The sequence below is a fragment of the Podarcis liolepis genome (assembly GCF_965112155.1).
Source record: "Podarcis liolepis genome assembly, chromosome: 10".
Taxonomy (NCBI): Eukaryota; Metazoa; Chordata; class Lepidosauria; order Squamata; family Lacertidae; genus Podarcis; species Podarcis liolepis.
In genome coordinates this window covers 49,232,275-49,249,475 of record NC_139562.1, presented here as the reverse complement: position 1 = coordinate 49,249,475, position 17,201 = coordinate 49,232,275, and the positions used below count along the sequence as shown (strand labels likewise).

General features: G+C 39.5%; 1 protein-coding gene across 2 annotated transcripts in view; it reads right to left on the bottom strand.

The window, feature by feature from the left end:
* NELL2 (neural EGFL like 2) overlaps nucleotides 1-17,201 on the bottom strand; it is a 108,746-nt gene that overhangs the window by 17,495 nt on the left and 74,050 nt on the right. For both annotated transcript variants that reach the window (XM_083463450.1, XM_083463451.1), the window contains exons 14-15: nucleotides 15,856-15,978; nucleotides 13,131-13,226 (exon numbers count right to left, since the gene is read on the bottom strand). In XM_083463450.1, coding sequence (XP_083319576.1) covers nucleotides 13,131-13,226; nucleotides 15,856-15,978 — 219 coding nt within the window. The remainder of the gene's footprint in view (nucleotides 1-13,130; nucleotides 13,227-15,855; nucleotides 15,979-17,201) is intronic.

Sequence of the window (17,201 nt, the reverse complement as noted above, 5' to 3'; positions counted from 1 at the left end):
GCACCATAGTTAGAGGCATTATGCATTTTTATAAGCACTCTTACTGATTATTCAAAAGTGTGGGGTGGGGGGGACAACTCTTGATTGACATGTCAGTATTGGTAAACTGACAGCCAAAATAACTATTCTGTATTTATTTTCCAAAAAACTGACAAACCAATATCACAAGAAATATTACTTCGGATGAAACGCTTTTACATATGCCAATAAAGAAAGAAATACTCTCCTCTCATTTCCTTATGTCAGAATGCAAAGTTGTTGAATGGAGCTGTGTAGGACTGTCTGCCATTAATATGCTGATGGAAGAATTCTGCTGGTCTCTAGGAAATGACAGATTGTCTGCTAACAACCAATTCCGCTGAAAATGCCTGCAGTCAGTCAGTGCTGAATAGTATTCTATTACCCTCTAAACTAGAGGTCTAAAGCTGCGGCTGCAGCCCATCCCTTTAGGCAAGGGATGGACCACCTTTGTTTCTGCCAAGGTCTGCATGTCCTCAGGGATAATCTGTAGGTGGAGACCAACCAAACATGCCAACAGTCGCTGGAGGGAAAACCAATGATGGGTGGAGCCAGGGTTTTTTTTTCCAGCTGGAACCCTGTGGCAGTTCTTTAGCACGTGTTGCAAAGGTTTTATTTGTTCAATTTCTACCCCACCCTTCATCGCACAGGGATTCCAGGGCAGGTTCCACACTAAAAACCATAGCATACAATGCATATGTAAGATAACAAACAAAACGAAAATTCTCAGCTCTTGTCTCCAATGTTGTTTAAAATCCAGGAGACATTGCCAGGGGACACTGATCTGGAGGTTTTGACACAGCTTTCTTTTGCCTTCTTCTCAACTCCAGATGTAGCTGTGGATTAACTAAACATGTTGAATAAAAAATAATCATGCAAAGTGGGTAATGTGGGTACCCCTTGTCCTAATTCATGCAAACATTTGTGTGATTTGTTTATTCATTTTGTTTCACCACCTTTCCTGCAAGGAACTCAAGGTAGATCAGGCTTAGAATGATAAGCGCAGGGTTATCCAGTGACCTTCATAGCTGACTCTCCAGACCTAGATGAACTGTCTAATCCAGGTTTTCTCAACCTTGGGTTCCCAGATGTTGCTGGACTACAACTCCCATCATCCCTGACCACTGGTCCTGCTAGCTAGGAACGATGGGGGTTGTACTCTAACAACATCTGGGGGTCCAAGATTGAGAAAGGCTGGCTAACCACTATATCATACTGGTTCTCTTTGCTGATGCTAACATCACTGTACCCCAGAAAAACAGAAGACTCACGAGTTTTGAGTAGCACACCAGTAATTTGACAATAGTACAATAGTACACTATGCTTAGTATTAGTCTGAGCTATTACTCTTTGTGTGGAATATTCTTCCTTTCCTTTTCCAGTGGATATATATTGTGATGTGATTTGATGGTTAATTAGTGGCTCACTGAAAAGTTTTGCTTATCTAGCAGCTCTGAGCTCTGAGAAGAAGTGACACTCCTAATGAAGGCCAATTTAACACTGAACAGGTTAAACATTAGAAAGCTGACTCTAACATAGGAATATATGCCTTTGCGATCTAGGGGGGGGGGACCAGTGAAGACCAATGTGACGCAATGAGGTATTGTGCAAAGTATGTGCTTTCTTCACAGGAAGATAGTGACTTTTAAAAGCAATGACAAATCTTGATGCTGCTGGGAAGCCAATTTATAGCAAGAGGCATGAAAAATCTGTCTAGCTCATTACCTGACTATCCTATGGAGCCTCTATTAGTTGGCACTGCATAATATTATTATTCAATAATTGTGATCAAATGGATCCCATGCCTATTTAATAGCCATGCCATTTAATGGCAGTTTAAGGCAGGCATGTTTTCAGACACTTGCAATTGTACATAATTAAATGTGAAGCTGGCCTTCCCAACTCAACTTGTGCCAGATTCTTTTTAGCGGTCCAAAGCAAAGGAGTTCCAGTGGGTTTCTTCTCACCAAATGTGTGCTCTCACTTTTAATCTCAGGTCATTCCCAATTAATCATCAGGAGCCATTTTCTTCACTTTTTACACAACAACTTCTGGCCAGCAACAAAAATGTCTCCCATTGGGTCTCTTGATTAGCTCTGGGGCAAAACTGCACAGAGCAGTTGCTAGGAAACCACTGAGATGCCCTGCTGCAGTCCCCTGTCAGCCAAATTCAAGTTTTATTGGGACAAGGATGGACTCTAACTCCCATCATTCCTGACTATTGGACATATTGCCTGGGACTGATTAGAACTGGAGTCCAACAACACTTGAAGCACCACAAGTTCCTATTGCAACTTGACATAAAGTTACATCCATCTGTTAGATCATGTAATAGCTTTTTAATAATAATAATAATTAATAATAATAATAATAATAATAATAATAATAATAATAATAATAAAGGCCTTGTATTGTTAGTTATCAGATTATTAATGTTTCTCTTCATCAAGGGAAAAAATTCCACAAGCCAGCCAAATACTTCTCCTTCTTTTTAATCATTCTACCAGTGGGTTTTATTATGCTGAAGTTTAAATAAGATTTTCATAATACATTTCCATAGCAATCTTGATTTCACACACCTCTGTCCTATCACTTTCTATGCTTTCCTTTATAAGCTGTTAGATTCCATTGTTTATTTTTGTTTTCCTTGAATGAAAGCATGTTTCAATAAAGAAGCAAAACACAAGTCACTCTCAATGAAATAGCATTTCCATGTATCTGAAAATTATGGACAATTGCAAATGGGCAACTGCATTTATTGGTCTGAAAACTGAAAACCTTTGCTTTTTTTTACTCATCCCAAACACAGATGTAGAGATGGTGAGTAGCATTTGCTGTGGGAAGTTTGACCTTTATTTACTTAGAAGAATGTGGTGCCAGGATTAACCTTTTAAAACAATAATTTAACATAGCTCTCTGGACTCCCAAAGTTGAGTTTTGATCAGCTGTAAATTGCAGAAGACCTTTATCCCCAAGACAGTACATGGCAATGGCAATAGATTTTGATGTAAAGGCTCCCTAAGGCTACAAGAAGCAGTTTTATTGCAGTAGCCCTTTATAAGACTTGCAGTTCCAAAGGCCACTGCTGTTTAAGTACATCAATAAGTAAGGGGGTGGGGCAGAGAGAAGAAAAATATTCTGATGCTGCTACTGCAAGCATCCCTGCTTGCAGGTAAACAAGGAGGATGTGGTTGGTCATTTTAGGGGTGCAGAGCTGGTGAGTGGGTGTGCTTCATTTCCCAAGCCCCTTCCATTGGCTTAGGAAATTAGCACATTTGATGATGATGATGATGATGATGATGATAAATCAGATCATTTCTGGACCAGTATCGGGGGCATCTGAGACAGTTACCAGGAGTACAATCCTAGGAGTGCAACCCTAATTCATTTTATTCAAAAGTAAGACCTTCTAAAATCAACGGGTATTACTTCCTAGTAAGTGTGCATAAGACTGTGGTCATTGTTCACAGTTGGGAAGCAAGGCTGGGTTCTTATCCTAAAGAATCAGGAAGACCCAATTCTAACAGCAAGAGTTTGTTGAAAATGAATCAACTTAAGGGTCTTCAGGGAGACATGAGATATTTATACTAGTGTCTAGTATAACATTACCACTATAAATATCAGGGGGCATGCATTTGATTCTGTTGAATCCCAAAACTTGAAAATAAAAATGACAGTTTCAGAGAGATATGAGGCTCTCCTGAGATCAAGTGGGTATCCTTTGAGGTGTCCCAAACTGAATCAGGCTGCTTCTGAAGCATTTAGACTGCTTTGGAGGTCCCAGAGAACTTGGACAGGCTCAGACTGTGTTTTTCAAATAGTTACATTTGCCCATTTAAGGACAAGGGCAATTGTAGGAGAGGGATGAGAGGTGAAGTTTTTTGACTGTCAACTCTAGCTTCTAAACAGAGAATAGCTTTTCCGGGACACTCCATTTTATTGTAAATCACAGTGGCCTGGGAAAGGATGCAGAAGGAATGAATTTGCTCATTGTCAATTGGACAGAAAACAAGCCTAGGAAGAACCACGAACTGTTTTCTTATTCCTTATACCCACATGAATGCTTCTGAAATTTCACTGGCTTCTTTATCAAGAGCACCTCTTTGATGTTTGTTGTTTTCTTGAAAATTGCCCACAAAACAACAGTAAATCACAAGGAGATAAGAATGGCTGGCTGGATCAGGCCAATGGCCCAACAAGTCCAGCCTCCCATAGTGAGCAACCAGATGCCTGGTTCACAAGAAGAAAACAAGCACAACTTCCCTCTCTTTCTCCACTTGTGATTCTCCGCAACTGCCATTCAGATACATGCTTTCTCCAACAGTGGAGGCAGATCATATTCATCATGGCCAATCCTTTTCAACAACTCAAAATGGTAAAGGCTGCACTTTACCCCTGCACCTGCCCTTCTGAAATTTAGCAGTATTCACCCCCACAGGAGGGTCTATCAGAGTCCCTTCAATTTCCATGCAATTCTGCCAGAAAAAAGTTATATGGACTCTGCTCTCTCTTCTAAATGAGACTAAATGAGAAAAGTGACCAGCAAAAATGCCCCTACAAATATTTGTCTGAAATTTGGCAGGCTTTATATCCACGCTACAAAGCACACAAATTCCATTGAATGCCACCAAAAGTTAATGGCATTAAAACTGCTTTATTATTTCCCCATGACAGTGAATGTGGAGACACAAAGCTTCACAGGTTCTCATTCAAACCTGAGGTGAAGCAGATGTCCTCAGAAGCAAATCAGGCTTACTTCCAAGCAGCTGAATTGGGAGTCCAAGCAAAATTTCATGCTTAGTGCATACCCCTAATAATTAGATGTGCTTTACCAAAAGGTTTGATCAAGAAAGGAGGGAAGGGAAAGAACAGGAAATAGAATGGAGAATAGAATGCCCTAATCCAGTTCAAAAATGCAGGTGACATCCCTGGTATATATATATTTTTCAGACAAACAAATTTCACACTCTTGATAATTACTGAATTTCAGAAAAACGTAAGTCATTTGATGCATTCAGGTTTGATAGGAGAATGAGGGAAATGGATTACTTATTCACAGGCATGCATAATGTTTTGCCACAGATGTGAAAAGTAAACTTTTTGGCCCTAATAATCCTAAATTTGATTGTTAAATCCTTTCAAAATCAAGAAAATAAACAACTTACAACCAAGAGGCTCCATGCATTGCAATGTTACTGACTTTAGTTGAACCAGGGACTTCTTTTGTGAGCTGACCCTTTCAGCTACAAATCTATATGTTGACCATCAATGTCTACTTCAGATTAGTAGGGTTGTAAGAAGTATCTCAAAGCTGCTTTTGGTATACCTATCTTGAGCATTTCCATATCTACTAGCAAGACCAAACCTACCTGAAAAAAATCCATCAATATCTTCTTGGCTCTCTTTGTTAAACTTTTGGGAATGGATATAAAAGGTTTTATTTTAATGCTGCAAGGCCTACCGGTGTTTTATATTCAACAAACAAAAAGAGCATGCAGTACAGTTTTAGCATACTCGAGCACACCACAGTCCTCAGTCACATATTTTATTTGAGATTGTGCATGGATCTTAGACCCCATTTGGGAGACATAACAGCCTGGAAGTATTTTGATATATGGCAGCTATTTCTATGTTTAAACAAGCTATCAGTCTTTTGGTTTCCTATACTGCCATAGCACAACAACACACAGCATAAGCATCCAGCAGAGGAACAGAAATAGATAAAGCAAGCAAGGTTCCATTTTACCAACTGATGTGGTCTGGCTCAACAGTAAAAGGTGCCCGAACTATCACATTTTGTATCAAGGTAATTCACTATTTTAAAAGCCAAAACACAGTTAATAGGATAAAACTAGGTCTTTACTTGGTGCCAGATTGGCAACATCTTAGACAACAAGCATTTCTATGGAGGACATTGCATACCTAGGATATGTTATAACTAATAAATGCTCAGTAATTACTCATTTGTGGGGGGGGGGGGGGAATGATGGCCCGGTGTATGACAAATTTGCCCATTTTCCCTCTGAAGAGTAGTGGATATTCTGCTCCTGTAATGCTGAAAGCGAGAACCCAGCAAAAATGTTACATGAATTATCTTAAAGTATTAATCTCTCACAAAGAGGAGGAAATTGGTTACAGCAAATCCATTTCCGAACTGTTTCAACAGGTTGAATTAATGCAGTTCTTCAGTGCAATATTTCTGCTGTCATGTTGTGTGAAAGAGCAAACTTATTTCTACGACATATCAGGGCTTTTTGTAGCCTTGCAAGAGCATGGCTGTGGTATTTTGTGTTTTTTTTAAAGTACCCTGTCCATGGAAAACTAATTTAGTTCCATTAATGAGAAGGAAGCAAAATGTGATTGAGAATGTAGTATGGAATTATAGTTCATTAATTCTTCAAGTATGTAATTTCCCACACTCCTGATCCCCCATTGATTTTTCTGCACACCCCTATAAGTCCCGCTAAATGCCAGTGAAAGGAAATTCAGTCCTGTTGTTATTTCATGTGTGGCAGCGGCAGTGCTCCAAAATTAGATAGAAACATTATGAAAGGTGTGGGTTTTTTTTCAGTGAATGCTTCACCATGTGGCCTTGTTAACATTTCTTTGTTGTCAGAAATTGATCAATCACAGACCCTACCGACAACCGAGGCTACGATAGTTTCTCATTAGGCAGCCAATAGCATCAAAAGATATGACACTTGTAACAATTGAAGATGATAATTCATAGCACCTAATTAGGCATGATGAATTGAGTGCGTGCTTGAATACTTTAAAAAGGGGAAATATATTTTTTGTCTACTGGGATGTGTGCCTTTGGCTATGTCACTGCCCATTAAAGAGACAGGCTAATTGAAAATACTGTATTACTATATTTAGATACTGACTCAGACAGAATCTTTAGGTCCATCTACTTTCTGTGCCTCTCTCTTAACTCATCCTCTAAATTTAAACTGGTTTTCCTATGACCTTCATAGTTTTGAAATATATGAAAAATTGAAAATTGGTGATGATGATGATGATGCATCTAACTCCCTGATAGTATCAGAAAGAGTATTTTCAGCTGCCCACTTTAAAAAGGGTAAACAGAATGTCATCAGGAATCTTTCCTAATTCCATTCCTTTCCTTCCATTCCTTAGGCTTCAATCCAGGGGCAACTTGCTGGGGAGTGAGTCCAAGTGAGTAAAATGAAGCTTACCTCTAAGATAGATAGATAGATAGATGTACCCCACCCACCTGACTGCATTGCCCCAGCCACTATGGGCAACTTCCAACTAATATAAAAGCACAGTAAGACTTCAAACATTAAAAAGTTCCTTATATAGGGCTGACTTCAGATGTATTCTAAAAGCCACACAGTTGTTTATCTCCTTGACATCTGATGGGAGGGCATTCCACAGGGTGGGCACCACTATTGAGAAGGCTCTCTGCTTGGTTCCCTGTAATCTCACTTCTCACAGTGAGGGAAATGCCAAAAGGCCCTGGAAGCTGGACCTCTGCGTCTGAGCTAAACCATGTAGGTGGAGATGCTCCTTCAGGTATACATAGCCAAGGCTGTCATTACAATATATTTACTCTTTAACTTAAATCCTTTTCAAACAACTATCCATCAATCAATTTCTGCACGTATATTAAATTAACATTTCCAAAACCTGAAGATAACCCTTGGTCGTTATGGAGTTATACAGAGGTGGGACCTGTCGCACATGGCTTACCATGGCTTAGGATGAAAAGTAAAATCTGGATATATGTAGTCCAAGCTCCTAACCTTGTCATGATGTTGCACATGCCTAGTGCTTGAGTTCATGAATGTATAGGCACCAGCCTTGCAAGGCCAATGAAATGCACCTTCCCATCTGCCCAATGGAAGGCAGGTGTATGGAACGGCTTTCTGTCCCTTATGCATGTGATCTGCAACAACTGCAATCCTTCAAAGAAATACACATTCACAAACTTTCTTCTCTTTTCTGGACCAGGATTTAAGCCTGATAACAGTAGCATTTACCTGTTGCTGATTAATTGTACCATGTTGTTCTTTTCATATGGATAATGTATTGTTCTTTTAGTTTGGATTCACGTGCCCATGGGAAAGCATACATTTTGTGAATCTATTTAAAACAATGTTTTAGTGATAATACAGGCTTGGGCCGAAAGTAGGCCATATGTATATTGTACTAAATATGAACACTGTTGCCACCTCTAAAATGAACACAGGGAAAGGGATAATAAAAGGGTGGAGGGGGAATTGGCTGTTGTCATTATTCACTTTATTTCCTATAATAATATAATGGACCATAATTCATAAAGGAAAGAGCTTGGAGTGAGTAATGAAGGTCATTCTTTATTCTCTTCATATGTGGAAAGAAATTATATTTATAATGTATTGCTGAAACTTCCTTTTCATGTTTTATTTATGCCACACTATAAATTTAAGAACTAAGGATTTGATCCAGTCCACCCAAGCATAGCACCTCTGCAATGAAAGACTGCTATAAGAAATAAGAGAGTTTTGTTCTCCCTCTCTCCCTAGCCTTGTGTAGGGTTACACACATTTGTGACAGAGAATGGGAGGTCTTCCTCTATCCCTGCCCCCAACCCACCTCCTCACATGTCTTGACAGAGCAAAGGGGACTAACTCAATATGATAAGGTAGTGATAACAATCTCTCCTGGCCACTCCTCTATACATTAGCAATATATCCTGAAGCGAACCGAATTAAACCTTTTTATTTCAAAGATCTCCTAGTAACACCAAAGCAAGATAAATATTCAGGAAACCCCCAAATTATTTTGTTATTTATGCAGCACACAATCAGTGTTCAGGGTGCTTTACGGAAAATAAACATGAAGGCAGACTCCTACCACCCCTTGGAGCTTGAAATCTGCAATTCAACACAATGGATTTATTTATTTATTTATTGCATTTATGAATTGCTCTTCCTTCCAAGGGAGTCCAGAAAATAATGTATAATAATAATAAGAAAAAACCCAAAATAAAACACAACATAAAACCAGATATAGTTATAAGAAACCATATATAAGCAGGCAATACAGCACGGGGGTGGGAATATAGGACCATGAAGTATCAGATGCAATCCTATACACACTTATCTGGGAATATGTCTTGTTTAACCCAGTGGGTAGATGTACATAAGAATGCACTGAATTATTCTATGTTCATTTCAATTCCACATACTGAAGTTTAGTTAAGAGGATGGAGAAAAGCTTTGAAGGATGAAGAGCTTGTGGTGACACTGTGAGTAGAGAGGATACCAGTGTAGGGATTAAAGACGGGGCTGCATGTCATCTTAGTAATAGGAAGGAAGGTGAACCTTTTTGGGTAGCAGAGTTGTGAATGGAGATGTAATAGCGATAAAGAAATAATGAAAGGCTAGAGAAGAGAAGGTTGCAGTGGCCAAGTCAGGAGACAACCCAAGCTGCCACACGCATTCATTTTCTTTGTAGAGGCTGCTGCTCTACAAAGCTTCCATTTTGGTCACACAAATTGGTCCTTTGTGGTACTATACCCAGAGACCCGCAAATCAACTTGCCAGCTCACTGAGGCCAGTCCCCTTGGCTGTCTAGTAAGTAGGATTTTTTGGGGGCAGAGTTTGGAGAAGGTAATCTCTTCAATGAGCAACAGTGGAAACTCTTGCTGTTTTTTGCCTTCTACACCCCCTAACGCAAATGAGTGAAGAAATAATAGCTAGCTAACAAACCAAGACAATATTTGTGAACTTCTATAGATACATGTTTAGCAACATGTTAACATTGTTGCTGTCTTTAATTTTTCCAAGGAGATACGAAGGCAATTATCAAAATACACAATTATTATTCCTCTTTCCTGTAGAAGTGCAGGGGATCCCTTAACTAAAATATAAAATAAAAGCAGCAAATAAAAGAAACAGAACCTTAGTCTGAGCAGAGACTAAGCAATTTTCTTCTTCCTTTCACACTCCTCAAAGTGCTTTATGAGCTGCATGATTAACTTGACAGGAAAATTCTATTTTGTATAACATTTAAGTTGCTAGGAAAAAATGAACCACAATGCATTTCTTTATGGCATAAAAGGAGCTAGGAAATTGACCCCAGTCTGACTTATTAAATCCTGGCACACTTCTTACTTAGCGAAAAGTACAAACTTTAATGGTGACCTATTTTATCTTTACATCTGTAGAAACAGACATTCATCCTGAATACTAATTAAAGGAGGGCAAAAGATTGATTTATGGAAATAGGGCTAGGATGCACACAGAATGTAAAAGATCCTTGAGTTATATTCTCTCTTTCTTTAGATTGTATCTACTGTATACTCCAGAAAGTTTTTTGCTCAATATGCCATAACCAAACTTTAAATAATGGTTCCTGACATCACAGAGCTGGTTTTCGTCTAAGACTGGATACAGTTAGAGTCCATTTTGAATCAAGATGGTGGGCTGAACCTTTCAAAACTGCTCCGACTTTTGAGTTTCTTAGAATTCACAGTAGTGATGTATGGAAGTGAGAGCTGGACCATAAAGAAGGCTGATCGCCGAAGAATTGATGCTTTTGAATTATGGTGCTGGAGGAGACTCTTGACAGTCCCATGGACTGCAAGAAGATCAAACCTATCCATTCTTAAGGAAATCAGCCCCTGAGTGCTCACTGGAAGGACAGATCCTGAAGCTGAGGCTCCAATACTTTGGCCACCTCATGAGAAGAGAAGACTCCCTGGAAAAGACCCTGATGTTGGGAAAGATGGAGGGCACTAGGAGAAGGAGACGACAGAGGACGAGATGGTTGGACAGTGTTCTCGAAGCTACCAGCATGAGTTTGACCAAACTGCGGGAGGCAGTGGAAGACAGAAGTGCCTGGCGTGCTCTGGTCCATGGGGTCACGAAGAGTCGGACACGACTAAACCACTAAACAACAACAACAACAATTCCTGAGCAGTGCCAGGTACAAGGCTGATATATCTACATATTTGTTGAGGGCTGATCAGCAACCTATCGGGAACCATAGATTTCGCTTCCTTTTCAGTGAGTGAATCTGTTCGTTGCCTTGCCAGAGATGAAGCACGAAGAGGCAAGTTCTTGTCCTTCTGCTACCTGCCTACCCATTCAGTGGGATGGGCAAAGGAAGAAACGAAAAGAAACCAGAGAAGGGAAAATGAAGTGTTACTTCTCTCCTGAGAGTTGAGGAAAAACATGGGCAAACTTTCTTGATTAGAATTTGGTTAGGGTCACCTGGAGTCCTATATAATTGCTCAGACCAAATCCAGTTAGCGATCTTACAAATCAACTGGGTATGGGTTCATTGTGACTACAGTTATCTGAACACAGCAGTATATCTGAAGTGCTAAATACTCCAGCAGCTTTAGCAGTATCAGCACACTTAACAAGCTTTGTGGCAGCTTTGACAATAAATTATATTCTGAGTAGTAGTAAAACTATTTTTCTAAGAAACCATGAGTACCGGAATTAAAAGGATTTTATGCAAGCCTCCCCTAGGAACAGTCATAATCTAAATCTTTCTATTATCATGGCCAGTGCACCTGAACAAATTAATTTAAAGTTGCAGTGAAGAGCAGCAGTCATACATGCAAAATGTTTAGCTTCCGCAGAATGTGACACGTAACTCTAGAGAGATCTAATCTATAGCAATTACCTGGGCAAGCCTCTAACCTGAGTTGAATTTAAATCTTCCAAACCCAGGTATGCAAATGAAGTTATAAAACAGAGAAATGATGTATTATTGGTCATGAAGCTCATTGGGTGACCTTGGACCTTGGACTAGTCACTGCCTCACAATCTAACCTACATCACAGGATTGTTGTGGGGGATTAAATAAGAAGAAAGATAATCATAAACGCCACCTTGAGATCCTTAGAAGCCTTACCATCAGCTGAGTGACACTGCTGGATACCACCCAAAGCAAAACAAACCTATATGCATTATTTGCCCCCAAGTAATGTTTGAAAATATCCATTTGCAGAGAAAGATGTATTCTTTCTAGATGAAACTGTTACTACAATGGCAGTTTCTACCTAAGAACAACAGGATTATTTTTCACTTCTCAGGTGGACCATTGCTGTTTAGAGCTTGATAACATCACACACAGACCTGACAGCTGTTTGAAAATCTTTTTGATAGAACTATGACTTGATTATCCTGTATCTCTTTATAGCATCTTCCTTTCAGATGTTTTGTACAAATACTGTTTAGCTTATGACTGAACAGGTAAGATTGTTCACAACGAAGATTGGACTACACTGAAGTTTGAATACATTCCTTGGCATTAGAATGACAACCAAAGTAAGATAATGAAGGGCAGTTCTGACAGAACTCAAGGCAATTTTCAGATTTTAGCCAAAATGCTAAACTTCTATTTTCATTTTTCAATCAGAGATGGAATGCAAATCCTATATATATAAAGCTTTCTGCTCATGGATCAGTAGTAGTCCTGTAATCTATGTAACTTGCAGCATGCATGTGAAAGTGGACATAGACAAACAGGGTTATACAAATAAAAACTACACAACTGGAAAGCTTTTTGCATAAATTTCAAAACCCAGACTTTCCCTCTTGTTGCCCCAGTACACTGTAAGCCACACATAAGTAGTTTAATTTGATCATAGCCATAAGATAGAAATAATTTCTAATGAACTCAGCGGGGCTTACTGCTACAATATAATGTACTTATGATTCGCTGCATTGCTAATATTGTCATTACCTAGCTTTAGATAATATTTCAATATATCTATGCTGCAGAAAGATACTTATTTGCTTCAACTTGAGATAAACAAATTCAAGATCTGTGCAACTCCACTCTAGGTTGTAGCAACGACTGAAAACAATAACAATTAAAACTAAAATAATCCCCACATACACCCAGTAACAATTCTATGTACCAAAATCTATGTACCAAAAACAGTGTTGCAAAAAATATATTCCATGACTACATTTGATGCAGAAGAATTTACTGAAAGGAAACACGGAGCAAATGATCTAGTTATCCTTCCACAGCTGCACTTAATTTTAGATACATGTTAGAAAAGAGTATTATTATTTTTTTGTATGACTTTGTGTAAGAATGTAAGACTGACTTTGCAAGTCAACAAGAGGATTTCTCACCAGTTTCACAGCTTGGGCCTGTGAATCCTTGTGGGCAGGCACAGACATTAGAAGCGATACAGGCTCCACCATTTCTACAACCGTCTTTGCAGAAAGCTGAAACCATAAAAAAAGAAAAATGAAAGGATCCCACAATACTATTGTAAAAAACAAAATATTAAGGAAACAATCTTATACCCACTTACCTGAGAGTAGACATGAACTGCAAATACCAAAAAAATGAAAGCACTATAAATATCTTAAATTAACACACTGTGAATGTTTTAAATCAATGTGGTAGCCTTCAATTGTACTGAGTCAAAGGGCAAAGGTACTTTCCTACATGCCTGACTAGGAAGGATTTTGAGCCTCACTTGCTCATGTGTTACACACTGTAATCTTCCAGCCCATCATGTTTTGATCCATGATCTTAAAAAGTTAGGAAGTGTCTAATGTGATGCTTGTCACATTTCCAGTGATAAATCTGATGGGCTTAATTACATCAGCCTGAGGTCTTCTTTGAACTTTGCAGGAGTGCTATGGTAGGCCCTTTTCCATGGATGCACAGCCTTCGTTCAATGGTGTTTTGACATTTTAAGCCTCAAAAACATTGGGGGATGGGGACATTTGCTGCGATCTTCTCAAGAAAATTGACATCCCGCTAGAAGGGAGGGAGCCAGAGCCATACAAATGGCTCTGTCTATGTTTGGTGTGTTTTTAAATGTTGCATGAATGCTTATTCAGCTAACGATTGTCACTCCCTTGGCAGGAAGCAAAAGCCTTCAATTACAGACTTTGGAAGTTTCTAAAACTCAGCCGATAACAAAGTTTGCTTGTCTCTGTGACAGATGCCATACCTGAAGATGGGGGCTGGGAAACATGACTGATTTGGTGGGTGTGCTGATGGATAAAACTCTTTCTGCTATTCATACAGGAGGGGTCTAGAAATAACTAATAGCATTCAAGATTACATAAGTTTAATACCTTGCAACTCTTTAAAGATAGCCCAATGTCTATTCACTCCCCACCCAGAAGTTCAAAGTTTAAGGAGGGACTTCTGGAACAAAACTAAGGGTTTATTTAATTTCACCCTATGAGGGTTTATTGTTTCATAACTGATGCACAAAACCTAGTTTAAGATGCACACCCTTTGCAGATAATTGTTAAACAGAACCCTTTCCCAAACCAAATCTCAGGTAGATTTTCCCCATTTAGAATGGCTATCTATGTTCCTATCCAGCAACACTCACTCATCCAACAACTGTGTTGCCTTGAGTAGCTAACCCCATTCAAATAGCCCAAACCCCCAACTGCCCACAATGGCAGCTAGTGCCCACCTATCTTAACAAATACCGTATTTTTTGCACCATAACACTCACTTTTTTCCTCCTAGAAAGTAAGGGGAAATGTCTGTGCGTGTTATGGAGCGAATGCCGGCGGGGGGGGGGGGGGTCTGCTGCAGTCATGAGCAGAGGATCCATGGTTCCCCTTCCTTCCCTCCTCTGTGGCTCGCTTTGAAACAGCAAAGAGGGAGAGGAGCTGCTTACACAGGTGTAAGCGGCTCCTGTCTGGTTGGCTGCTTTAAATCGTGCTCTCTGTCCCTCTCTCCTCCCCACTCAACTCCCTAAATAGCAGCAAAGCTTTTCAGCTCTCTAAGCCGGGGAGGAGGGAGAGAAGCAGAGCCTGCTTGTTTTAAAGGAGCAAAGTGGGAGAGAAGAGGAGCCTTCTCCCCTTATACCCCTCTTCTGCATTATTAGCAGCATCCTTCTCCACCCACTCCACACGTGCTCCTTGTCCCTTGAGTGCTTTTCCTTCCCTCCCCACTTAAAACGTGGTTACAAAGCACGGATCCACATGGATCCTCAGGATTTTTGCATTGGGCTACCCCAAACTCACCGTCAGATCACATGTCTGTGGCCACAGCATGAACCACAAAAATCATACATCCACTGTTTCGTTTAGAATATGTTTTTTCATGTTTTCCTCCTCTAAAAACTACGTGCGTGTTATGGTCAGGTGCGTGTTATAGAGCGAAAAATACGGTAGTCCTAACTGAGAGTCAATTCCCTATCTGGCCATGAAACTGTAAGCTTCCAACTTTAACTCCCTGCCCCTGGCTCCTGATTGGCTGTTAGTCTCCCCAGCTCTCACTGGTTGCTGGATGAACAGGAGGCTGACCCAGAGCCTGTCCATCACAGCCTCTCCAACATTCTGGGCAAAAGAAGACCAACAAACGACAGCTGGGATAGCTCAGATGGTAGAACACAAGTCTCTTAATCTCAGGGTTGTGGGTTCAAGCCCCACGTTGGGCAAAATATTCCTGCTTCGCAGGAGCTTGGGCTAGATGATCCTCATGGTTGCTCCCAACTCTACAAATGCTATGATTATATGAAATACAAACACTTATATGAAACACAAAGCAGATATTGACACAACACACTGGCAGTGCATTTATCACTGAATGTTTTACATCAGTGCATATTCCAGGGAGTTGTAATTGCTCACAATTCTCCACTGTGTTTAGTCGTAAACATGAAATCGCTGCTTTGTCTGGTGTGAAGCAGCATATTATTTATAAGAAGAGTATATGCTAAAATGAATTGACTAGGTTTCTATTGGTTCTGCTTAAAGTTGTTGGGCCTGAATTATTCGTCTTCCAGGTACAAAGGCAGCTTTAGCATTTATCAATGAAAAGGTAAAATCCAGCAAGACAATAAACAATTTGGTTTTTGTTCTGATACCTTACCTTTGCATACAGTGCCATTTCCAGTAAAACCTGGCTTGCAAACACAGTTATGTCCTCCCACGGTATTGAAGCAGAGTGCATTTTCATCACAGCTGTGTTGGTTTGTGAGACATTCATCGTGTTCTAGAAGGTGAAACAATGCTATTTAGAACAGCAACAACGACTATATTTCTAATGCTAAGAAGCTGAAAGTTGTAGGAGTGGTTCATGCTTATTTACTCCAAAAGCTTTGTAAGAAATAAAATTGATATTTTGTTTCAAAGCTTGGGTGCTGAAACAGTGGGAATCCCAACACATTTTTGGGAATTGACTGCTTTTAATGAAAGGGATGGCACTGTGCTGTTTTTATTTTAATTGCTGGTATGGTTTTAATAAATTTTATGTATGTATATAGTTTTATTTCTATCAACATTTAATTGTTTTAAATGTTGTTTTTTCCCTAATTGTTTTTAGCAGTCCTTATTTTTATCTGTAAGCTGCCTTGAGTCCAATCAGGGGGGAAAGCAATGTATAATAATAATAACAATAATGTGGTATAACTCTCTTATGATCACTCAAAACAGAGTACACAGTCCAAAACCATTAAATCAGTGGGAGTTTTGCCATCATTGTCTCCACAAATCAATGTAATAAAAATAACAGAAGTACTCCACCATCTTAATAATTGTGCTTCCATTCTCACATACAATTCTAAAATGGCAGAAATCAATGTTTTGCTCTTTTGTGAGAAGATCGATATAATTTAAAGTTTCATACCAACCGCAACTGATGCATAGAATTAAACCAGCATTTTATTTTATTTTTATTAAAAGTTTTACCATGCCTTTTCTTCAAAGAGTTCAATACAAGTCACCCATTTTACTCTCACAACAACCCTGTGAGGTTGATTAGGCCCAGAAAGAGTGGGAGGCCCAAAATCATCCAAGAAACTTTGTGGCTGAGCTGGGATTTGCACTTGAGCCTCCTCAGATCCGAATTTGACCCTCTAACCATCACAGAACAATTGCTCAACAAACATTTCTCAGAATCTTGTCCATCAAAATGTCCAGAGTTCTATGCTCACTGCTTATCGCTACCGTGCTTCCTTATTTCTGTCCCATTTAACAACAGAGATTGAAGTCAAGAACTCCTGAATTTAACACTAATTCTTCTGAAAACTTCCCTAGGTCTCTTGAACTATAGTCACTCATTTTCTAAGCTTATGGGAATAAAGCAGTAATTTTGTGGAGCTAGTCCTTTAAGCAAGGCTAATCAGTTTGGGACTGCACGCCCATCTGAACTTCAGGTTACTGCCTAGGTGCTAGCTAGACACCTTTTCTTTTTAGAAATATAATTTCAGATACCTG